At 46.7% G+C, this 25,858-nt stretch overlaps 1 protein-coding gene across 7 annotated transcripts in view; it reads left to right on the forward strand.

Annotated features, from left to right (window-relative positions):
• Positions 1-25,858, forward strand: part of CYP4B1 (cytochrome P450 family 4 subfamily B member 1) — a 63,652-nt gene that overhangs the window by 27,471 nt on the left and 10,323 nt on the right. For 3 of the 7 annotated variants that reach the window (XM_045035763.1, XM_045035762.1, XM_019836938.3), the window contains exon 1: positions 16,415-16,636. The exons of 3 other annotated variants lie outside the window; for them this stretch is intronic. In XM_045035763.1, coding sequence (XP_044891698.1) covers positions 16,457-16,636 — 180 coding nt within the window. In that variant the 5' untranslated portion in view covers positions 16,415-16,456. Of the gene's footprint in view, positions 1-16,414; positions 16,637-25,858 lie in introns of those variants that run through there. One more of the 7 variants, XM_011284813.4, reaches the window with a different exon arrangement.

Here is a 25,858-nt window from a genome sequence, read left to right on the forward strand (position 1 = left end):
TATACATGTTATTATATATTACAATACCACATCTTCTTTCCATTCAAATCTGGGATTGGGATTGGAACCAGATGCTTGAGGTTAGTATCTGGGACACTGGACAGCTGGATCCTGACCACTGGCCTCTGGCCTTGTCAATTATCCTGGTCTTGCTGCTGCTAGTCCTGCATCCAGGTGTTCCTGAATAGCCCCTGCCCTAGTATAAGCCTCCACCATCTCTTGTCAGCCCTCCCCACTGATCTCCCACCCTCCACACCTTTCCATCTCTTCACACTGATCCCCACATCATAGCCACAGTGGGCCTCACTGCCAATGCCTCACTTCCCTTCAAGCCTTCCAGCACTCCCATGGCCTCTATAGGGTAAAGCTCCAATTCCTCCAAATTCTGCAATGTTGGGCATGGTCTGGACCTGGCCTGCTTCTCTAGGGTCTTCCTTCAGTCTACCCCATCCTCACACCTAGTGCCCCAGCTATCCCCCACCTCTGTGGTCTTGGCTACCCACATTACTTCCTCTGCTAGGGAATGCTTGTTTATCTTTCCAGACTCAGGTCTAGTGACCCTTCCCTGGGGAGGCTCCCATGACCTCTCTTTCCACCCCAGCTAAAACAAATTCCTCCTCTCCTCCTCGTGTTCTGGCACCAAAAACACGTGACTGCCCTAATTCTGTGTCTCTCCCATTGACCCCAAGCACCATGTCTGAGATAGCTGTGTCCCCAGCCCTCAGCACTGGGTCCAGCACATAGTAGTACCTTAATGGGTGTCTGTTGAATGTATGAACATGATCTCAGATGGCTTCACTGCTCAGGTCCGTGGCTATTAGTTCCTGCTGCTCCAATCTCCTCTGAGGTTTTGGGAAAACTGTACCAAGTGGCATGAAGAAAGAGCTGGCTTCATTGTCCTTGCTAGTCAGGTTGCCCCTTCCTCCAGGTACCCTTCCACAGGTAGGGCATATCCCCCACCACACCCCACCATGGCCAGAGGGAGAGCCTATCTTTGAGTTGTGCTTTGAGGAACATTCCCTTCTCCCTTCTCCCCAGCCACTTCCCTCTACAGAAGTCCGCCCATGGTCTTTACAAAGTCTCTGTGTAGCTCCTGGCCTCCACATTATCCATTCCCTGTTGTCGCTTATCAGGAGAGAGGGCGAGGGAGAAGGTGAGGCTAGAGATGGGAGAGAGTGAAAGTGGACAGGTTGAGTAATATGCGTGTGTTCTGGGACTTCCATTCTCTCAAGGAAGTGGCAACAATGACTAAGCAGAAGTAATTCCTCCTCTTCTGGACTTGCTGCAGGGAAGAAGGTGAATGATTTACTGTCAGGAGCTGAGCCTCTCCCAAGGGAGGGTCCTCCAAGGCAATGGGAGCTGGGGGGCCCTGGGATTTTTTCTTTTTTTTGTTTCCTTTTGGCAGAAACTGATTCACATTTTCTGCCTTGTCTTGTCCTCCTCCCACTCACAGACATGTTTGCAATACACAGGTCTGATTGTTTTATTATTAGACACTAACTGCTGTAGAGGGATTAATTTTTCAATATATCTATACTGATTTTAGCTGCCTGGTTTAGTTTGAGAGTTTTGATCACTGGAGGAACCATTGCCCACTTCTGGGTGTGTCCAGAGGAGACCTGGTCAGTCCCAAAGTCCATTCCAGATGCTCATTTCCATTTATGAAAAGTGTTGTACCCTCTCTTGTAGCAATGCTCCTTTGAGCATCATGCATTTTACAAACTTTTCAGAGTGTAAGCAAGCATGTGCCCACCCTGGAAACTGAAACCCTAAATGGTTCCAGTTATAGTAGGTTACTCATTCACCTGTATAGTCCAATGCCCAGGGGCAGAGGGCAGTGAGTGTGCTTCTGAGGCACACTGGGAGTCAGGCAAACTGGTTCTCCAAAGTCCTCTAGCCTCTCAGGTCATCCTGCTCTTTGCTACTCAAATAGAATCATCTGAGACCCATTTCCACCATGGTGGGGAAACTAGCGTGACCCTCACAATCAATATTTTCAGAGATTCTCAGGGACTTGTGTTTCTCTTGGTCACCTTTTGGTCTTTGTGGTGGTTTTAAGCATGTCTGCCAATTCTCTAATACTCTTCCTATCAAGAAGCTGAGTCTAGGGGCACCCGGGTGGCTCAGTTGATTAAGTGTCCAGCTCTTGATTTCTGCTCAGGTCATGATCTCACATTTCTTGAATTCAAGCTGTGCATCAGACTCTGCACTGACAGTGCAGAGCCTGCTTGGGACTCTGTCTCTCTCCTTCTCTCTCTGCCCCTCCTGCTCGCTCTCTCTTTCTCAACAAACAAACAAACTTGAAAAAAAAAAGAAGTTGAGTCTAATCCCCTCCACTTGAGTGTGGGCCAACCTCTGTGATCTGCTTTTAATAAACAGAATGAGGCAGAAGTGATGCTACCCGATTCCCGAGTCAAAATCATACAAGGTGATAGAGCTTCTGTCAAGCTCTCTCTCTGGCCACTTGCTTTTGGAACTCAGCTGTCGTTCCATGAGGGAGCCCAGGCCACATGGAGAGGCCATGTGTATGTTTCTGGCCAACAGCCTCAGCTGACATCCCAGGTGACCTGTGGGTGACATGCGAGTGAGGGAAACTTTGAGAAGACCCCAGCCTCAGCACCAGCTGGCCACATCCACCATATGTCCTGGCAAGACCATGCTCTTTCTTGATGCTTGGTTGCATACACACCGTTTCCTCTCCTTCTTCATCTTGACAAAGCATCACTAATGCAAGGCTAGCATCTGTAGTAGGTGAGACTGACAATTTGGGGCCACAGAGGGGAGCTGCAGGAAAGACCAAGAAAGATGAGAACATAAATTTGAGTGTTACACTTACTTCAGTGCAAGTTCACAGGCGCTCCACACCACAGGGGATTCTTGCTGGTCCTGTCCACCTTTCGGCCGAAGCTCTCTCCTGTCATCTCTGGCCTTTCTTCTTCTGCCCTCAGTCTTCCTGTACCTCTTCAGCTGCAGTAATTCTGGTTTTCATATGGGGAACCATCCAACAGTTGGATTCTTAGTCCATAAATGTAAGGCTGCAAGAAACGAAATGTTCTGTCTCCACATTTAAGCTTTTCTTCTTCCGACACCCTCCCTACAGGCACCATGTTTCTGTCACTACAGGGTTTCCTCATTTCTTCTGCCAGGTGTATGTCAAGTTCTAGTAGTCACTGCAATTGTGAGGAGTATGGTGCTTGGGGTGCCTGATCTTGGGGGCATACCCTGAGCTGTACATGCTGCTGTCTCACCCTTATTGCCAACTCATGAGGGTGGCTGCCATGTCTTCCCTCATTTTCAACCACCAGCCTCTCCAGGTCCACCACCCTCCCAGTCACCCCTGCACCCCACCTGAGTGCACAGAAACCTCATTTGCTCCCATGCAGTGAGGTTAAGAGCTGTGAGCCTAGAGGCACCATGCCACCCCCTTCTTTGCCACTTTTCCAAAGCCACTTCTCAGCTTTGCTGTGTTCCTGGGCTTGCCCCAGGTGTTACACATGTCTCTTATCTCCACAGAGTTCTCACATATGCGATGCAAAGACCTTTCTCAGGGACTTGTCAGTGTCTCATCTCTTCTTCATCCCAGCCTTTCCTGTCTCCCTGCTGCCCCACTTGAGTTCAGTTCTGGCCTCACTTGCAGGAATGTGGCCCTGACTGAGCATGTACTTCTCCGGATCTACTATACGTTATAGAGTTGATGCTCCAAATCCTTCAGGGCTTAGGCTTTTGAAGTTCAAAGCCTAGGTTTTTGGAATTCAAGGTCTCAGCATTTGAATCCCCAAATCAAGAACTTAACTCTGATTGCAAAGAGCCTGGGCCTACCTAGCTGCCTGGGTGGGGACCAGAAGGGGCAGGGAAAGAGGCACACAGATAGCAGAACCCTGGGTAGGAAACTTCTCACAGAGCAACTTAAACTCTCTCCACTCAGCTCACATCTAACCTATGGGCAGGGCATTTCATCAAAAGTGCCCTCTTAGGGCCGTTCTCCAACCAGAAGAACATTTTTTTACCCTAAGAACAGATCTACCTTCTTCCTTCCTAAGCCAATTGGCCCAGATTGCAGATGCCTTTTAAAAATAACACTTTTCTCTTTCCTGTTATATAATTTTGGGCGCCTGTTATATAATTATAAAACTGAGCTGTGGTGTGTAACCAGAGCTGTGGTGGAGGCCAGCACTGGGGTATGTTGGGGCAGAGAGCAGGGAGTATCCAGTTGCAAGTGTAGGCCATGGAGGGCTTCATGGAGGAAGTGACATTTGAGCTTGTGAGAGCATTCCAGGCAGAGGCAACAGCATGAACAGAACTGCACAGCTTGTCCTGGGCATAAGGAGCAAGAGATGAGGAGGGAACAGCAGGTGAGGAGGGGACATTGGGTAACCTGCAGGAATCTGCTTGTACCAGGGCCTGGGTGGCAAAGGATTTGACTTCCATCCTGAGGGTGAGAGGTGTGATCCCATTGGTAGCTTCTAGACTGAGTAGTGCCATGATTCAAATAGTTTTCTGTTTGTTCCCTCTTGTGGTATTTGCTCATTCTGTTCTCACCTGAAGTGCCCAGTGCCATTCTCTTCCTTGTATGGGGAGTATTTCTGGCTTCACTCAGCCCTGTACGCTATCTCCTCCCCTATTACTCCTGAACCCTATGTCTCATGGCACCTTCATTACAGCCATCCTGAACTTGTGATGTCCTTTTCATCTTTCACTTTTCTACCACTTTTGTTCTTGCTGTTCTCTCCATCTGAAGTGCCCTTCCCACACTCCTTTCTGGGTGGCTACCTCTTACACAGACTTCGGCTCTGTAGCCACTTCTCCAAATCACATCTGGGCCCCTTCCCACGGATGTTTCTGATCTGTGACTTCTCTTGTGTTTCCAGGGAGGACCCAGCCTAACCCTTGGCCTGTGGACTCAGCTCCCAGCCCAGATTTCTTGGGCAAGATGGCTGCATTGTTTCTTGGAATGGCTTCCTTTGTTAGAAGAAGCATGGAGATTGGTGGGCAGCCTTCCAAAGTTCCAGAAGACACTGGAAGAGAGTCAGAGGAGACTCTGTTTCTGACCTAGTATACAATGGGATTAGCAGGCAGATAATTAGCTACAAGTGAGAGTGTGGTGCCAGGGAAAGGAGCCAAACATTATTCTGGGTTCTCTAGGCCTGCCTCTGGCTTCAGAGTCAGAAGATCTGTGTCCTAAGCCAGCACTAGGACCAATTTGCCAGGCAACCCTGATGAGTCCCTCTTCCTCTACTGAGCCTCAATTTCCTTATCCATCTGAAAGGTCACACTAGATGATCTGTCTCTGGTGTCATCTTAACAAATATTCCCAAGCACCATGCTGGGTCTGCTGCCCCCATTCCTGCCCTCTGGAGCCCACAGTTCAGAGCAGGGAAATCATGGCAAAGTGGAGAGGCTGGGCTTTGTGGTCAGACTGACCTGGCCAAGTCCTGGCTGAGACATCTTGGGCAACTGTCTTGCTCTCTCTTAACCTCAGTCCTCCCTTCAGTAAAATAGGGATGGTAATTCCTGCTTATGGACGGTGTGTTATAAGGGTTAAAGGGAAAATAAAAGCAACATACCTAAAGATCTGGGTGCTCCTGGCACTATTTCAGGGGTTGCGATTCTCAAGAGAGGCCTGCAGGGGCTCTCCGGATGGAGGTGTTCACTCTGGCTGGGTGGCAGGGACTGGGGAAGGCCCCAGGCCGGGTCTTGAAGGATGAAGAACAGTCCCTGAGGAGGAACCAGTCGGGGTACTGTGGGCAGGTGCTCAGAGCCCATTATCACTGACACTGGGCTAAGCTCTCTGTCCGGGGCTGCCATAGCCCTCATAGACTCTGTGCACCTCCGCTCCGGGCAGCTTCTGTTATCCTTTATCTGCCTTCAGTATGGTGTGCCCCAGCTCATGCTCTGTTCTATGTCCTTTCTCTGACACTGTCCCTGAGCTTCTCTGGGTGGCCACCATTTCCTATTCATGTCTTCTACTCAGGGTAACCTCCCTTCTGCCTGAACCTGGCTTCTGCCCTGAGAAGGATCCAGCATCCTTTTTGATCCCCTGAGAACCTCACCTTCATCCCTTCAGCCCACCCCACTCTCTTGCACCTTCTCCATCTTGGAGTGGTCGTGTCTTCCTGTCTGCTTGGGACCTGGGTCCATCTCTTATCCCCGTGCCCTGCATTTTCAACCTTGTTCTCTCCCAGCATTAAAAAAAAATCCTCCCTTCAGCATTAAAAGAATCCTCCCTTCAACATTAAAAAATGCTCCGGTCTCTCCACCTTTAAAGTAAAGCACACTTTGGTGCTCCTCTCCTCTTTTGAGCCCTGCTCAGTTGATCCGTGTCCCTCACTGCCTACATTCTTTACTCCCCACTCACTCCTCCATCCACTGTGTTCTGTTTCTGGCCCCAGAGTTGTTCCTCTGCCATGGCTTTGGCCCAGGTCACCAGAGTACACCTCTACCCATTCCTGCTCAAACCAGCAGGACTTTTCTCTGAGCCCAGCCCTTTTTCTAAATCTGCTCAGCTCCCCCTCAGCAGGCCTGAGGCCCAGGAAATGTTTCCTGATCACAGTAAAGGGAGCCATTCCCAGGGCAGGGCTGTAGGCTGCACAAAGAGACGAAGGTACTTAGCCAGCTCTCAGAGATTTTGGACACTGTCCTAACCCTAAATTCTGCCTAATTGTTTGAGCTGTCACAGGGCGGGTGCAGGACCCACAGGATAGCCAGGTAACTTGATCACTTGCCCTGACCTGTACCTGCCCCAGCCCATCGATTGTCCCCAGAGAATGGGCCATCAAAAGGCCTGCTTTCCTCAAGTGGAGCCCTATTCTCTGAGCTAGGGAGAAAGGAGTTTCTGTGGGCATTGAATCAGCCCCTCTTCCTCTCTCTCACTGACTGTAACCCTAGCCCTGCTCACTTACTTCAGAGTGATGGGGAGTTTACCATCTTAAAGCTCAGGTGTGCCTGCCTGGCAGGCTGATTGTATAATGGGCCTGGCATGGTAAGTGTTCTGTAACTGTGAGCTCCTGTTCTCCTGTCCTTTTCCTATCTCCAGGCTGCAAGGCATGTCCAGGAATCCCACCCCACCCCCATTTGAGTCTAATACCAAGCCTCTTATAAGTATTTTTTAAATATTTTATTTTTAAGTAATCTCTACCCCCAACGTGGATCCAACTCACAACGTTGAGAGCAGAAGTCATATGCTCCACCAACTGAGCCAGACAGGTGCCCCTAAGCCTCTTACATTTTTGATGCACCCCAATGGTTGGGTCAGTCCTTCCTGTGCTCAGGAGAATCCCAATAAAAGGCCCATGAAATTGACCGGAGCACCTTCTATCTTTGCATGTGCAAATTAAACATCTAATCTGCACAGGAACCCTCAACTGGAATGGGAGGTATGTTTTGGAGAAGGAGTAGGGAATATCTGGAGCACTGCTTTTTTGCATTTACATAACAAGTGCTTTGTTTTTACTTAAATGGTATTTCTGAAGGACACTAGGTGGGAGCCTCTTGTAGGTTATTGAAGGTTGGGGGTCAAAGTCAGGAAAGTGCCCTCAGTACCATTTGCAGACTTCCCCAGCCTCCCTGCCTCAGCTGGGTGCAAAACTTCCCCTTCCTCTGTCCATTTTATTTTGTGCTTTCTTTTTTCTATTTCTTATTGAAGATGGCATTCCGCATTTTTTCTGTATTTCTTGCTTTCTTTTGGATTGACTAAACATTTTCTCTCACTCCATTTTCTACCATGTTTAAAAGTTGTTGAAATATATTCTTTTTTTTTTAAATGTTTATTTCTTTTTGAGAGAGAGAGAGAGTGTGTGTGTGTGAGTGGGAGAGGGGCAGAAAGAGAGGGAGAGAAAGGGAGGGAGAATGGGGGTGGGGCAGAGAGAGAGCCCAATGTGGGGCTCGAACTCAGGAACCCCAAGACCATGACCTGAACCGAAGTTGGATGCCCAACCAACTGAGCCACCCAGGTGCCCCATAAAAGTTGTTGAAATATATCCTTAAGTGGCTACCTAGAAACTTTAGCATATCAAACTTTATATATCAAAGTTTAAAGTTAAAGTAAAATTAATACTTTATCTCCTTCTGAATAATCCAAGGACCTTTGGACACTTTACTCCTTCCTCCTCTATCTTTTATTATTACTATCAGTTTATTTGGTAATCTCTCTCTCTCTCTCTCTCTCTCTCTCTCTTTTTAACATTCCATGAGACACTATTGCTGTTGTTTTATACAGTCAGTGTCTTTTTATATTTACCCATTGATTTGCCACTTTCTCTACTTTCTACTGCAACTGAGACTTTCCATCTGGGATCTACTTTCCTTAGTTTTCAGGTATATTCTCTTTTTTATCTGAAAATGTCTTTATTTCCTCTTCATTTTTGAAAGATAGTTTCTCTGGGTATTCACATCTAGGTTGATGGTTATTCTCTCTTACACTTTGCAGAACTGCAAAGACAGAAGGTAATTAGCAATAAAGGAAGGAAATTAGACTAATGACTTTCTTTTCAATAGCAACAATAAAGCACAGAAGATGGAGAATACCGTCTTCAGACTCACTGTGATGTGTTGAGATGTGGGTTTTTTTCTTCATCTATCCCACTTAGAATTTATTAAAATTCTTGATTCTAAGGATTATGTCTTTCATTAGTTCTTAAAGTTCCTCCTTGTTATTTACTCAAATGGTCTCTCTTCCATGCCATTTCTTCTAATTCTAGAATTCTCCCAGCTGCGTTCAGACTCATCCGTGATTTGGGACTAGGTATGTTCTCTTTTTTGGGTGTCAGACTCTTTCAGATAAAATGTCTTAGAGCAAGATGGGACCTTGTCCAACCCTCCCATTGAACACATGGGCAGATTGAAGACTTGAGAAGGAACATACTTACTCAGGATTATACGGCAAGTCCATGGCAGAGATTGACCTGGAATTCAGCTTCCCAGCCCAGTAGACTGTCCAACACACCCCAAATCCATTATTCCAGGGACCTGATCCTGCACTCTCAGTCAAAGGCCCTCAGACCACTCCAGAGGCAGAATCCTGGCTTGTCTTGCTGCGTAGTGCCCGAATGGAACATGGCCGGCTTCCAGGCCTCCTGATCCTCCTACTCTACACTGCCGACATTCCACAGCTTGAGCTGTCTCCCTCAACTTGTACATGCTTGGGCCTAAACACCAGCCAGGGTGGCTGGCATTGCTCTGAAGCAAGTCTATCTCAGTGGGACAAGCAGTTCCAAAGACAAAGCTAGAGGTTGTCTCACCCATTCTCCTTTCATTGATTATACCCATCCAAAAACAATTGGAAGAATTTTAAGCTTAAATTTACTGAGCACTCAGTGTGGGAATTGTGTGTTTTATACAGTTTATCTCCTTTAATCCTCTGAACAATCTTATGAGGTATATACTGTTACAACCTCTGTTCTACAGGATTAGCAACCAGAGAGCTGGAGAGGTTAAGAGACTTACTCAGGGTTGGATGTGTGCCTCAGGCCACTCAGAAACCCTAGGTGAGAAGGTTCCTGGCTGTCCCAGGCAGCTTGTTTATCTGAGGAGGAGGTGGTGGAAGCCAGGCAAGGCTTAGATGGGGAGTGGCCTGAATGCCAGGGTAAGGGTTTGGCTTTTTCCTGGCTCCCCCAGCCAGGCCCCTGAGGGCAGAAACTATTGGAAGTTTATATCTAGGAAATACCAAGTGGGGTAGAGCTGAACAGGGCATGAGGGAAGGGATGTAAGGGTCCATATACCAGAGGCCACACCCATGCAGAAATACACCCTTTTACCTGGGTTCCTCCAGTGGGGAACAGAAGCCCTGTTTCTCTGAGCTTACACTGCCAACTCATCTATCTGTCCCCCAGGGGGACCAATCAGGGAACGTACTGAGTCATCATCTCTGGTGAGAGAGTTTTAAAAAAGGGACAACAGGTCCAAAATGGAGTCATTTGTGCTGAGCCAACATCACCAAACTGAGATTTACTGCCTGATTTAATTCAGTTTCAACCTCTCCCAGGAGTGGAATCTTATGGAATCACCTGGCCAGCACTAATGAGGTAATCTTCCAGAGAGACCCCCTGTCTCCTAAAGGAAAGTGGCCTTGCCAGAAACAGCCCGCTCTTTGCTCATAACTTCCTTGTCCTGCCCCCTTCTACTTATAAAAGTCTTCCATTTTGTACAGCTCCTTGGGGCTCCTTTCCATCTGCTAAATGGTTTGCTGCCCCATTCAAATCAGTTTTTGCTCAAATAAACTCTTTTAACATTTTTCATATGCCTCAGTTTATCTTTTAGCAAGAGAGAGGGGAAGAAGAAGAAAGAAGAGAAAGGGAAGGAGAGAGGCAAGGACAAAGGTCCTTTAAGAATGTCAGATAGATAGGGGCGCCTGGGTGGCGCAGTCCGTTAAGCGTCCGACTTCAGCCAGGTCACGATCTCGCGGTCCGTGAGTTTGAGCCCCGCGTCAGGCTCTGGGCTGATGGCTCAGAGCCTGGAGCCTGTTTCTGATTCTGTGTCTCCCTCTCTCTCTGCCCCTCCCCCGTTCATGCTCTGTCTCTCTCTGTCCCAAAAATAAATAAACGTTGAAAAAAAAAATTAAGAATGTCAGAGTTTCCCCTGATGTGCCAAATACACGTCTTCTCCCTGTGGGTTCTGCAGCGATTGAGAAATACCTGTATCATTTTTTCTTGGTACCTGGGAAACAGGGTATTCACATGGGGGTTGCTAAGCTTCACGATTCTTCAGACTCAGAGTCTACTGCACTAATCTGTGCAATAAGCTGATGTTAGCACAGGGGCGCCTGGCTGGCTCAGTTGATTAAGTATCCGACTTTGACTCAGGTCATAATTTCACGGTCCATGGGTTTGAGCCCTGTGTTGGGCTCTGTGTTGACAGCTCAGAGCCTGGAGCTTGCTTCAGATTCTGTGTCTCCCTCTCTCTCTGACCCTCCCCCATTCATGCTCTGTCTCTCTCTCAAAAATAAAACACAAAAAATTTTTAAAAAGATGGCATTAACACAACACATAGCATCCACATGTAAACCCCACCCCCTGCCTTCTGACCGCTGTCACTCCAGCACCCTTCATCCACACAGAGTCATTTCACCGTGAGTCATATAGCCATATGGCTTAGCTTGGGTTTCCCCAAAGTGTAGGACTTGCAGGAAAGGCTCATTTGCAGGTAGCTGATCCCAGAAAATAGGAGGGGCCTGCCTGGGACAAGTAAACAGGGGAGGAGACAAAGCTGATCTAACTTGTGTTATTGAACTGGTTGCCACTGGAGGTAACCAGCTCAGTCCTGCTAGGGGAGCCTCTGAGGAACTGTATAGAATGCACCTCAAAATTGTCCAGGGCATGGGAGAGGAGACTATTTACTCACTAGCTCCCGTACTTCATTGGTCAAAGCTTGCCTCAGAGGTGGTAGTTCTCTGGCCCTACTAGCAGCAGGGCAGTCCTAGGGCAGAAACAAGAGACATGAAGTGAGGTAAGGTGCCAACAGGTTACACCTGCATGCCAACTGGCTGCTGCAGAAATGATCAGAGCCAAAAGGTGGGAACAGAGGATGTAAAATGGGACAAAAATTCTGCCAGGGCCAATGTACTATAGTTTGTATGCTGGAGAGCATAGAGCATTGCAGGGCTCTCAGGATCCTCACCACAGCCCCAATACCCCCTAGACACCATCTGATCCACTGACATGGGACAAATTGAGGCACTGAGAGCAGCAGGGTTTCACCAGAGGTCACCCACTGAGCCCCAAGACTTGAAACCAAAACCTGTATTTCCTGACTCCTCACTCCTCCAAATGTCTTAATGTTACTGGGCTTATATAGAAGTGATCTTCTCAGGGAAAGGGGCGGTCACCTGGCAGGCAGGGGAACACCTGAATTCTGGACCTCAGCTCCTGGGAATACAGGGAGAAATCTGTTTTTGGCAGAATGGTGTTAGAACGTGAACTCTCTGTTTTGTCTATCACCTTATTTCAGGTATCCAAGATAATATCTGGCTTATGGTAAGCACTCAATATATATGTGTTGATGAATGAATGAGTGATTTGATGGCTGATAGAAACATGGTGCCACCTTGCGCTCCTTCCCTCTTATACGCAAGTAGAAGCAGTCTCCGCTTTGATGTGTATCTTCATGAGCACTGACATGTCTTTGTTTACTTATTGTAACTCAGGTCTGCTGAGTTTTGAACATTCTGTTCCCTCACCTCCTTTTCTCCTCCCATTTGCCATGACTGCACCTGTCCTTCCCAGGCACATATCTCTCAGTAACTTCCATCAGATTGTTACACAGTTCACAGTGTTACCTGCAACCTAAAGCACTACACCATTCCAGCTGGAAGGGCTGGGCTCTGGTGTCCCCCAAAGGGCAGGGATTTTGAGACAAAGGCCCTTAGTTAGCAGTCCTCATGGCAAAGCTCCTCTTGTGATCAGAAGCACATTGGAAGAAGTCCCCTATACTCTCTAGAGCCTCAGCTCAGGACAGAGGCTGCAGATAAGCCAACTTCCCTCCTGCCCCCTGCTCCATCTATACCCTCCACACTCCCCTCCCCCACATCCCATGCTTTTAGGACCAGCATCCTGTTAATAAACAAAATTCAGCTGAGTCAATTTGAAGATGTAATTTGCTTTATTAAATGATTTATGTGGAGAGCCTGGGTGGCTCAGTTGGTTAAGTGTCTGACTCTTGATTTCTGCTCAGGCCATGAATGGTCTCACAATTTGTGAGTTCAGGCCCCACACTATCACTGTGGAGCCTGGTTGGGATTCTCTCTCTCTCCCTTTCTCCCTGCCCATTCCCTGCCCACGTGATCATGCTCTCTCGAAATAAATAAATAAACTTAAACAAATTAAGATAAATGATTCATGAATCAGGCAGCATCCCATCCAGCAAGCAGAGGGTAGCTCCAATGAGCTGCAGGAAAGGAAAAGTTTTTAAAGACAGAGAGAAGGCACACACACACAAAATGGTTAGCAAGGAATGCATTGTTTAGGCAAGGTGGCCCTCCTAAGGGGAAAAGGGTCCCTGAGAGGGTTGCCTCTAGGAAATCCCAATGCAGCTGAGGGGGTTGGAAACTGCAGTTAGGTTAGGTATTAAATCTTAGTTTACTGACATGGGACCCTAACTTAAGTGGCTCCATTATGATCCTGTGGTTTTCGTTTTAACTCAGCCAATTCTCAGCTCAGTACTCAGCCAAAGCAAGTCAGGATTGCTCATGAGCAAATACAAATCTAGGTGGAAGGAGGCAGGCAGATCTTAAAAATCAGGAAGTCCCAGATGCCAGGACAGGGAACCATCTTCCTTGCTTCCCCTCCCCAACTCTGGACTCGCTTTGGGAAATGACTGTAGCAATGAAAAATATCCTAACCTGTTCACTGAACTCACAGTGTGTCCAGAGCATTGCCAGGCTCTCAGCGTCCTCACCCCAACTCTGTGTAGAAGGCTGTGTAACCAGGAGAGACAGATGTGGGCAAGCAGAGAGGATGGGGATATGTCGAGAGCATTGGGCTTTTTTAAAGCTCTCCAGGTGATTCCGATGTGCAGCCAAGATGGAGAAAGAGTGTTTTAGACACAACTCTTTTCCTGAATGTAATCTGACCTCACCTCTCCCCTGTCAAGGAGTTTTATACTCGCCACTCCCTCAGTTGGCCTGACATCCCTGGGAAATTGAGGTAGAGGTCAGGTTGAGGTTGGTGGTGAGTTTTGGTCCCCCTATCAAACAGCAGTTGCTGGGACCTGCCCACAGGGGGTGCCAACAGCATCATCCAGAAGGGCGCCAGTAGGGCATTTCCCATATATTTTGCACTGGCCAGTTAACCTTTACTCTCCTTCTCCTCCCCACATCCCCTACCACAGCAGCCAATCCTTGCAGCATCCATTCAACAAACAAGTATTTAAGTGCCACTTTGTGCTGATGCTGGGGAAGCAGAGAGGAGCCTCCCTTGAAGGTTTATGGAGTGGCTGGTAGCAGGGTGGTGCAGTGAGCGCACATTGCCAGTGTTCTCTCAACTTCCACAAAACTCAGCACCTACTGAACCCTCAAGGTAGTCCATTCTTTCATTTATACACCTGATCATGCATTCACTGAATGCTTATGGCTTGTCTGTCCCAGCTCAGCCAAGCAAAGTGAGGGAAGAGACAAGCTCGGTCTTCAGGCTTGCAGCAGAATGGGAAGATTTCAGGAGAAACCAAGCCCTCAGCTGCTGCAAAGGAGAAAGTGAAGAAATCAGGGAAGACCTGCAGGCTAAGTTGGCAGATTTAGAAGACTGGCTCTAACTGGTGTTTCTGAGGTAGAGGACAGGTATGGAAGGAAGGGCTATTGGGGAGCATTTGGATAAAGGCAGAGTCTCATTGTTTCCGTCTCCTTAACATGTGCATGCTTGGATAGAGGGTTCTCACCACATTTTTCCTTACAGCTAAAGTTTTCTACTGGGCCCTCGAGGGCCAGTGGGTGGAAGTTCCAGGGAGGCATATTTTGACTTCCAAGAATCACACTGCCAAGGCATCTGGAAGCATAGCTGGTAGAGTCAGGAGTTGACTACTGCCCAGTCTCCATGTGGTGGCCACATGATGGCTTGTCTTTGGCTCTAGAAGTGTGAGTGGTTGCTAGATTTCAGCCAGGGAGTAGAGAGTGATAAATTGGCCCATGTTTGTGGCAGGACAAGGTATATAGGACCTCTGAGGCCTAGGAAACATCCATCCTGCTGGTCTTCTCTCTGACTTCCTCTTCCTGATTGCGAACCCGGACTCCAGGCTCCTCCTACCCCAGTCCAGCTCAGAACCACTGCACATACACAGAGAACACACCTTTGACTACACATTTTCCTGTTTCAGCCCCATTCAATAGCTACCTCTATGAGGCTCCAATATGCTATTTCTTCCCCTTCGTTCAGCCCAAAAACCTGGGAATGGTATTCTCCAGCCTTTAGGTTTCCATTGTTGCTAGTCTCTGGCTGCCACTTTATACCTTGTTTGATTTCTTAACATTGCCTACCCCTCTGAAAGGAGCCTGATGCAAGTCTCTTCATCTGAAACATCTGCACGGGGATACTGAGTATTCCAACCCTAGAGTGGAGGGAGAAACAGCAGACTCTCCACATGCAAGTCTGGGGCCTGGGACAAGCTTGTTCCTCCACAGAACCCTGGCCTGGGGAACTGAGAGTTGCCATTGCCTTACTGTGAGACCTTGGACAATTCCCTGCCCCTCTCTGGTCCTAAGAGACTTGGTCCATCAATCCAGGATTAATTAGATTTCATGACCTTCCTCATTGCCCTCGAAGTGTAATACTCTATGGTCTTAAGTGTCAAGTTTGTACTAGGATCTTGGGAGTAGAGTTGGCCTTTTTCTGACCTAGGATCTCCCTTCTGGGGCTAGAACCTTGTCCCTGAAGATCCCTCACAAAAAAAAAAAAAAAAAAAAAAAAAAAAAGACTCAAAGCATTATGAGCCTGGCATGAATGCAAGGCCTCCCAGAGGTCTATCCTGAAGAAGACAGTGAAGCTTTCTTGTGAGAAAGCACAAGCAAGCTGAACCTTAGTTTCATTATCTGGCAAATGCGTATAAAGAGTGAGTAACTATGACCTCCTTGTTTGGGTTAAATGAGATAGCGTATAGAAAATTCCCAAAACAGATACAGGAGTACTGATGCATAGGGCCACTTGTACCCCAATATTCATAGCAGCACTCTCAACAATAGCCAAATTATGGAAAGAGCCTAAATGTCCATCAACTGATGAATGGATAAAGAAATTGTGGTTTATATACACAATGGAATATTATGTGGCAATGAGAAAGAATGAAATATGGCCTTTTGTAGCAACGTGGATGGAACTGGAGAGTGTGATGCTAAGTGAAATAAGCCATACGGAGAAAGACAGATACCATATGGTTTCACTCTTATGTGGATCCTGAGAAACTTAACAGGAACCCATGGGGGAGGGGAAGGAAAAAAAAAAACAGGTTAGAGTGGGAGAGAGCCAAAGCATAAGAGACTCTTAAAAACTGAGAACAAACTGAGGGTTGATGGGGGGTGGGAGGGGGGAGAGGGTGGGTGATGGATATTGAGGAGGGCACCTTTTGGGATGAGCACTGGGTGTTGTATGGAAACCAATTTGTCAATAAATTTCATATATATATATAAAAAAAAGAAAATTCCCAAAACATACAAAGTGCTTGTGTGAAAAGAAGTCATTATTATGCTGATGATTATACCCAGAATTGCCTTTTGTTTTCTCCTCCAAGAAGCCAAGGAGGTATACACATTGCCTGGTTTCTCTTCAGCTGAGTTTTGGGAGGAGTCAGCCAGGCTGTCTCTCTGGTGCCTGTGACTTCTGGGGCTGCTGTCTCTGCCCTTTGGAGCTCAGCCCAGCCTGTGCTGCTGTTGGCTGTAGGGTGTGGCTGGGGGTGGGGGCTGGCAGGGTGCCATGTGCGCAGTATAAGGGAACCCCAGGGTTCCAGGAAGGAGGCCAGAGCCTTGGTGACTGTAGCTGTAGCCATGCTTTCCGTCTTGCTCTCCTTGAATCTCTCCCACCTGGGCCTGTGGGCATCTGGATTGATCTTGGTCTTAGGCTTCCTCAAGCTCATTCATCTGCTGCTGCGGAGGCAGATGCTGGCCAGGGCTATGGATAGTTTCCCAGGACCCCCCACCCACTGGCTCTTCGGGCATGCCCTCGAGGTACGTGGGGCGACGGGTTGGAAAAAGGAAACAGCCTCCTTTCCTTCAGAGAATACAGCCTAACCCCCCAGCGGCTATGGAGGGAGCCCCTATGCTTGGGCAGGGGGTTAATGTCCTTGGAGCCACGGTTTCCATTCAGCTTCCCCACTGACTCCTCCTGTCACCTCTGCCTTCTGACCCAGCCTTGGGAGTGGGAACACTTCAGTGTTGGAACCCAAATGGGCCACAGACTCCTCATCATTCTCAGGCTCAAGATTCTGGTAAAACTCTGCTAAGGGCTCAGTGATAGCATTGGGGAAAACCACCTACAAAGTCCAGAAGAAGTAGGCTATCTTGTTTAGAGCTTAAGCACCATCCTCTTTGTTCTGTGCAGTGTAAAGATTTCCATTTTTAAGAAATTAAAAGTGAAAGCAGAGATGAGTCTGTTGCTTCTAGAGAGCATCTCCTGGAGCAATCCTGGAGAGACCCCTCTACCCTGGAGCATCTAAGTGATTGGTGCACCCAAAGATGGGGTTCTCTCTGTCATGTCTATGGGCTAACTTGGAGCCATGGCATCTTCCTGGGTCCAAAGCCTGGCTTGTCCTCCCCAGTTACCTCAGGGTGCTGGGGACCACCTTAGAACCTATTGTTAGGAACATTCCCTGCCTTCATCAGATTGAGACCAGAGTTTTCTGAACATAGGGCAAGGGACACCTGCATTGGAATCAACTGGGAGAAGCAGATTCCTTGGCCCCCAGTCTCTGGAGAGCCTAATTAGCATATTTGAACTGGTGGTCTGAATTTATTTAATTTTATTTTTTATTATTATTTTTTTCCATTTTTAATTTTCTTAATATGAAATTTATTGTCAAATTGGTTTCCATACAATACCCAGTGCTCATCCCAAAAGGTGCCCTCTTCAGTACCCATCACCCACTCTCCCCTCCCTCCCACCCCCCATCTACCCTCAGTTTGTTCTCAGTTTTTAAGAGTCTCTTATGCTTTGGCTCTCTCCCTCTCTAACCTCTTTTTTTTTTCCTTCCCCTCCCCCATGGACTTCTGTTAAGTTTCTCAGGATCCACATAAGAGTGAAACCATATGGTATCTCTCTTTCTCTGTATGACTTATTTCACTTAGCATAACACTCTCCAGTTCCATCCACATTGCTACAAAAGGCCATATTTCATTCTTTCTCATTGCCACGTAGTATTCCATTGTGTATATAAACCACAATTTCTTTATTCACTCGTCAGTTGATGGACATTTAGGCTCTTTCCATAATTTGGCTATTGTTGAGAGTGCTGCTATAAACATTGGGGTACAAGTGCCTCTATGCACTTGAGTAAATTCCTAGCAGTGCTATTGCTGGGTCATAGGGTAGGTCTATTTTTAATTTTTTGAGGAACCTCCACACTGTTTTCCAGAGCGGCTGTACCAGTTTGCATTCCCATGAACAGTGCAGGAGGGTTCCCATTTCTCCACATCCTCTCCAGCATCTATACTGGCGTGAGGTGATATCTGAGTGTGGTTTTGATTTGTACTTCCCTGATGAAGAGCGACATTGAGCATCTTTTCATGTGCTTGTTGGCCATCTGGATGTCTTCTTTAGAGAAGTGTCTATTCATGTTTTCTGCCCATTTCTTCACTGGATTATTTGTTTTTCGGATGTGGAGTTTGGTGAGCTCTTTATAGATTTTGGATACTAGCCCTTTGTCTGATATGCCATTTGCAAATATCTTTTCCCATTCCGTTGGTTGCCTTTTAGTTTGGGTGATTGTTTCCTTTGCTGTGCAGAAGCTTTTTATCTTCATGAGGTCCCAATAGTTCATTTTTGCTTTTAATTCCCTTGCCTTTGGGGTTGTGTCAAGTAAGAAATTGCTGTGGCTGAGGTCAGAGAGGTCTTTTCCTGCTTTCTCCTCTAGGGTTTTGATGGTTTCCTGTCTCACATTCAGGTCCTTTATCCATTTTGAGTTTGTTTTTGTAAATGGTGTAAGAAAGTGGTCTAGTTTCATCCTTCTGCATGTTGCTGTCCAGTTCTCCCAGCACCATTTGTTAAAGAGACTGTCTTTTTTCCATTGGATGTTCTTTCCTGCTTTGTCAAAGATTAGTTGGCCATACTTTTGTGGGTCTAGTTCTGGGGTTTCTATTCTATTCCATTGGTCTTTGTGTCTGTTTTTGTGCCAATACCATGATATCTTGATGATTACAGCTTTGTAGTAGAGGCTAAAGTCTGGGATTGTGATGCCTCCTGCTTTGGTCTTCTTCTTCTTCAAAATTACTTTGGCTATTCGGGGCCTTTTGTGGTTCCATACAAATTTTAGGATTGCTTGTTCTAGCTTCGAGAAGAAGGCTGGTGCAATTTTGATTGGGATTGCATTGAATGTGTAGATAGCTTTGGGTAGTATTGACATTTTGACAATATTTATTCTTCCAGTCCATGAGGAGGGAATGTCTTTCCATTTCTTTATATCTTCTTCAATTTCCTTCATAAGCTTTCTATAGTTTTCAGCATACAGATCTTGTACATCTTTGGTTAGATTTATTCCTAGGTATTTTATGCTTCTTGGTGCAATTGTGAATGGGATCAGTTTCTTTGTTTGTCTTTCTGTTGCTTCATTATTAGTGTATAAGAATGCAACTGATTTCTGTACGTTGATTTTGTATCCTGCGACTTGGCTGAATTCATGTATCAGTTCTAGCAGACTTTTGGTGGAGTCTATCAGATTTTCCATGTATAATATCATGTCATCTGCAAAAAGTGAAAGCTTAACTTCATCTTTGCCAATTTTGATGCCTATTTATTTATCTTAATTAAACTTTTTTTTTCACCAGGTTTATACATGTTGTTGAATATGGCAGAATTTCCTTCATTAAGTTAAATTTAAAAAAAAGAAGTGTAGTTCCCATCTTTTACCATATGAAGTTATTACAGTATTATTGAGTATATTCCCTATGCTGTACTTTTCATTCCATGACTTACTTATTTTATAACTGAAGTTTGTACCTCTTAATGCCCCTCACCTATTTTGCTTATCCCTTCACTCCTCTTCCCTTTGGAAACCATTATTTTTTTCTCTATTGTTATGAGTTAATTTCTCTTTCTGTTGCCATTTGTTTGTTTTGTTTTTTAGATTCCAAATGGTGAAATCATATGGTATGTGTTTATCTCTTTCTGACTCATTTCACTTAGCATAATACTTTCTAAGTCCATCCATATTGTCATGAATGGCAAGATTTCATTCTTTTTTATGGCTGAGTAATATTCCATTATATATATATATATATATATATATATATCTTCTCTATCCATTCATCTATTAATGGACACTTGGGTTGCTTCTATGTCCTGGCCATTGTAAATAATGCTGCAATAAACATTGGGGTCATGTATCTTTTTGAATTAGTGTTTTCGTTTTCCTTTGGTAAATATCCAGAAGTGCAATTACTAAATTGTACAGTACTTCTATTTTTATTTTTTTAAGGAATCTCCAAACTGTTTTCCATAGTGACTGTACCAACATACGTTCCCACTAACAGTGCATGAGGGATCCCTTTTCTCTACATCCTTGCCAAGAGTTACTATTTCCTCTCTTTTGACATTAGCCATTCTGAGAGGTGTGAGGTGATTTCTCATTGTGATTTTGATTTGCATTTCCCTGATGAGGAGTGTTGTTGAACATCATTTCATGTGTCTGTTGGCCATCTGTATGTCTTCTTTGGAAAAATGTCTGCACAGGTCCTCTGCCCATTTTTAAATTGGATTGTAGTCTGTTTGTTGGTTGGTTGTTTTGTTGTAGTTGTTGTCGATATGTAGGAATTTATATATTTAGGAGAAAAGGCTGAATTTTTTTTTTTAATTTTTTTTTCAACGTTTATTTTTTGGGGGACAGAGAGAGACAGAGCATGAACGGGGGAGGGGCAGAGAGAGAGGGAGACACAGAATCAGAAACAGGCTCCAGGCTCTGAGCCATCAGCCCAGAGCCTGACGCGGGGCTCGAACTCACGGACCGCGAGATCGTGACCTGGCTGAAGTCGGACACTTAACCGACTGCGCCACCCAGGCGCCCCGAAGAGGCTGAATTTAAAAGCCTCTCCAAGTGTTTGTTGTTGTGCATCCAGGTTTGGGAACTCAGGTATAAATGCCAGAGATTAAGGCTCCTGCCTCCTGAATACCCATTTCCTTTTCACTGTGTTAGGGATTGCCTCTCCTCCATGATTCTGGGAATGAGCTTGACCTCCAGGTAAGGACTGTCCAGACTTAACCTTTCCCCTACAAATAACTACCCTCTCAGGATGGCTTAGTAACCTACATACATCCTGGAGAAACCCAGGAAAGGAAAGGATAGGTTGGGAAGCTGAATCAGACCCAGGCCCTACTCTCAAAGAGCCTGCTGTCTAGAGGGAAAACAGACACCAGGGCCTTTCTTGCCCCAGGTTGAGTGGGATGCCTAAACAGGATTTTGCATCAGCGTGTGCTCTGTATCTCTATATCATTGCCCTGTATCTCTATATCATTGTCCCATTGGGTTGTCATCTTCTGTTTTCTTGTTCATCTTGCCCACCAGACCATGACTGCTGGAGGATGGAGATCTACTCTGATTCATTTCTGTACCCTCAGGATCCATCACAAAGCCTGGCACAGAGTGGACATCACTGAATGAACAAACAGTGAATGTTGGGGAACAGGGAGGGTTTTGATAGAGGAGACAGTGATGGAGAAGACAAGTAGTGAGACCAGTGGGTTAAGGAGAGGCTTTGCTGAGTACAGAAGGAGGTCATGGGAAGGTCAACCCTAATGGAGGTGTGAAAGGCATTTAGGGAGACCTTCAATCCCTTGCCTCTCACTTCCTTCCACTTCTATTTGCCTCCACCAAAGCTAGGCTTGCCCTAGGCCCGTAGGCCTCCCTAGCCCAGGGACTTGCTCCCCTATCTCATGTCAGAGCTGGATGCCCTCCTCCCCCCAAATGCCCCTTTCCCCCACCTTGAGATGTATAGAGGGCTTGGAGCACAGCTTAGCTCTGGCTTCTTGGCTCTTACACAAGAATCTGGAGGGCCTTGGCACCAGGAAGAAAGAACAAGTGTTGGAGGGGAGGTTCTTTTGGGCCTACAAAGGTTTCCTGGGGAACCATGGCAGGCCTAACACCTCTACATTCCTCTGGGGTTTGGCACCTCTGCTATGTTGGATCCACATGTGAGCCTGAGGGATGGGAGGGTAAGTGTAGGGATGTTTTTCCAAACCAAGATGAGGAAATTGAGGTTCAGAAAAGGGGAAGTATTTGCCTATGTCCATATAGTAGTTCAGGAAATGAGACAAGGCTGGGTGCAAGACTTGTGCCTTTTCATGCAGGACATGATCTTTCCATACAAAGTGACTGCAAGTTTGATTCCTAGCCTAGTGATTGTGGAAGTAGGAAAGGAAGGGCAGGAGGTGGGGGCAGAACTGTCCATCAGGATTAACTTCTCCCTTTATTTTATTTTTTAAGTTTTTTTTTTTTAAATTTTTTAAAAAATTCGATTCGTGGCTCAAACTCATAAGCTGTGAAATCATGACCTGAGCTGAAGTTGGACGCTTAACTGACTGAGCCACCCACGTGCTCCTAAGATTTTTTTTTAACATTTATTCATTTTTGAGAGACACAGAGCGCAAGTGGGGGTAGGGCAGAGACAGAGGGAGATACAGAATCTGAAGCAGGCTCTAGGGTCTGACCTGTCAGCACAGAGCCCGACGTGGGGCTTGAACTCACAAACCGTGACATAATGACCTGAGCCAAAGTCGGATGCCCAACCAACTGAGCCACCCAGGCACCCCTTAATTTTTCCTTTTTTTATCTCTGATTACAGTCTAGAGGCCCTGGACACATCTGCCTATCATTCTATTCAATTCTCACAGTGTGTCCCCTTGAAGTGGGATCATGTCTTATTCTTCCAGGGTCCCCCTTCTTCTACTCTGGGGCCCAGAGAGGATCTTGCATCTAGTAGGTGCCATGTCATATTGTTGGTCTGAGGTTGGGAGGGGCTGGAGAATCTGGACTGTTGTGAGGGGGAAGAGGGGAGAATGCCAGCTCCAAGCCCAGGAACAGTGATCCCCTGGGACTGCATAGTCCTCCTCCCTGGCCTTGCTCATCACTGGGGCAGTGCCCCTGACCTTGTATTGTGAAGTGAAGGGCCCTGGCTGGAGTCTGGGGCCCTGGCTCATTTTTATTCAGTTGATGGGCCTTCACTGTGCTTCTTGTCTGTGCTTCCCTTTCCTCGTCAACAATATGGAAATAAGCATTTTTACATTGTTGGGTTAGTAGAGGATCAGAAAAGATAAAATATAGATAGATACTTTGCAAAGTGCTGGGCAGATGTCAGCTGTTAAACCCCTGTGGAGAGATTCTTGCTGCAAAACACACTGAGGCATTGGTTTCTTTCATCCTCTTCCTTTCTCCAAAATCAACCCAGTCTTTGGGAGTCAGATAAGGTTCTTCTTTTCTCAAACAGCTGGTGTTATCTGATCAACAACTCTGGGCCTTGCCCTCTGCTGAGGAAAGAGGATAAAGCAATGAGATTAGAGCCAGCTGTAGAGTGACCTGGTCTGTAAGAGAGACAGATAACACAACACAGTACCCAGCCTGGGCAGGGGATGCTGAAGTGAGTCCCGAAAGATCTAGATGCAGCAGCCTATGGAAGTGAGGAAGGAAGGGTGGAAGACACTACCTGTGTAGGGGCACAGCGGCTGGAAAGAGCATCGAGTGTGTAGGAAATTAATTTGTTCAACAAATACTTCTTTCTCTAGGTCTAGTATGTTCATGGCTGTTCACTTCTGGAGTTCTGAGGGGGGAGGACAGAAGCAAGAGGATGAAGCCGGAAGAGGGCAGGTGCAGATCACATAGGACCTTGCAGGCCACATCAAAAGGCTTTGTTCTGAGCGCAATGGGGAACCATTGAAGGGATTCAAGTCAGGAAGTGATGAGCTCAGATTTGTGTGAACACTGGCTTTGGGATGGTGGCTAGATTGGCAGAGACCAAAAAGGAGGCAGGAAGAGCAGGACAGGACTGAGGCTCCCATCCAAGCAGATGTTAGTGGAATGACATATTAGTGACATGGGGAGGAGTATGAGGTAGAGCAGGCTGTCCTGGCATTGAGGGCATGGCAGAAGTTGGCAGTAAGGCCTCCTCCACAGCCAGATGTAATGGTGTCAGCGAGGTCCCCTGTATGCACTAGGAAAAGGGGAGCTTTGTTAAACTGTGGCATTAATACAGCTGGATAAGAACCAAATTTAGAAAAGTCACCTAAAGAGAGAAAAGGTCTCCTTGAGCCACAAGACTGGACTGTAACCAGGAGGAATGAATTTCTGTGTCTAAGTGTAAAAATGTGGGGATTTGAGACCCAAGACAAAAAGGCTTAAGGCTGACAGCACCTTCCAGTGTCTGGGCACAGGAGCCTTGGGGTCCAGATTTGGAGAGTTTCCCAGGAACTGCTATATCTGGCTCTCTTAGTTCTGGTTTATTGATTCCAGGGAAAAAAATCACTTGGGGGACCTGCAGGGGAGAAAGGCAACCTCCATAGGGCATCCCCTTTTGTATTACTATGAATTAGGGGGGAGGACTTCATTCCATGTTTCTGGCTGGTATCAGGGCAGATGGTGATTCCATTCTTAGGTATGTGAAGAGGGCAGATATTGTGTTGATGTTTGAAAATGCTGGGTCTGAGGGCCTAGGGGGTGTCATGCAGAGATTTCCAGGGGATGGCTGGTCATGTTTCTGGAGATTAGGAGAAAGATAAGCTGGGATGAGCTGTCAATTTTGTAGTCTCAGATAGATGGCAAAGGAAGTCATGGGAGTAGGTGAGAGCCTCCAGGGAGAAGGTGTAGCATGGGAAGAGGCCCAGGACTGGATCTAGGGGGAGTCTCACTCTTCGATTGATAAATAATGGATGAGGAGCTACCAAGAGGGTGCATCGGGAGAGGTGGGAAGACATCCAGGACAGAGTTCAAGAAAGAGGAGGGAATCAACTGTGTCACAGCAGCTGGAAATCCACTGGGCTCACCCACAAGAAGGGTGTTGGTCACATTAGCAACAGCAGTGTTGGAGAGATGAGGGCTGAAGAGGGAGGAAGTGGAAACATCCAGAAAACTCTTTTGAGAAGTTATGAAAGGAGAAGGAAAATGGGGGTGTTAGCTAGAGGAGGAAGCAGAATCCATGGAGGTTTTGTTTTGTTTTATAAGTGAGAGAGACTTGAGCATGTTTTAAATGCAGGTGGGAGGAGCCAATAGAGGATGGGGTCTGTGATGTGGGAGAGTGAGGGGGTGATTGATGGGTGAGGTGCCCAAAGGGAGGGTTGGAGGCCCTGGGCACCTCCTCTACTGGAACAGGAGGGAAGCTGGTGCAGAGCAGATATTTTTTCAGATCTTGTGGTTTTAGGGCCCTCTTATCTGATGGCTTCTGTTTCCTTTATGAAGTAGAGCAAAGCTAATTTTCTGGGAGCAAGGAGCAGAGGGATGAAGGGGACAACTGAGGAAAGCAGCTTTTGAGAAGTAGATAGTGGCCCAATGCTATGGGGCTTTCTAGAAGGTGCTTCTGCTGATCTCTGCTCAAATGTCCCCTAAGAGAGGACTTCCCTGACCATCCTAAGCTGCTGTCTACGGTAGGAGCCTTGCTCCTTAGCTTGCTTTATTTTTCTTCCTGGAGTTACTGCTATATGAAATTATATTGCTAATGCATTTGATTCCTGTTTATTTCCTTTCTCCCCACTTGGCATGTGAGTTTGGAGAAGTCAGAGCTTTGCCTTGCTCACTACTGTTCCCCCAGGAACTAGCCCTGTTGTCTAGCATTGAGAGTGGGTACTTGGGTGCCTGGGTGGCTTAGTCGGTTAAGTGCCAGGCTTCAACTCAGGTCATGATCTCATAGTTCGTGGGTTTGAGCCCCGTGTCAGACTCTGTACTGATAGCTCAGAGCCTGGCGCCTGCTTCAGATTCTGTGTCTCCCTCTCTCTCTGCCCCTCCCTCACTCGCACTCTGTCTCTCGAAAATAAATAAACATTAAACATTTTTTTAAAAAGAGAGAGAGTGGGTACTCCATGCCCACTTGTTGAATGTGTGAATGAATCCCTGGGGGACCCAATTTGGGGCAGCAAAACTGCTCGTATAGGGTGGGGGCCAATGTCTGCATCCCCATGACTTGGGCACTTCTTGGGCCCCTGTCCTCCTGTCTTCTTAGGTGTTTGGATGCTTCCCTGTGTTCCCCTTCCAACCTGGTCAT

Source organism: Felis catus, chromosome C1 (genome assembly GCF_018350175.1).
Source record: "Felis catus isolate Fca126 chromosome C1, F.catus_Fca126_mat1.0, whole genome shotgun sequence".
NCBI lineage: Eukaryota > Metazoa > Chordata > Mammalia > Carnivora > Felidae > Felis > Felis catus.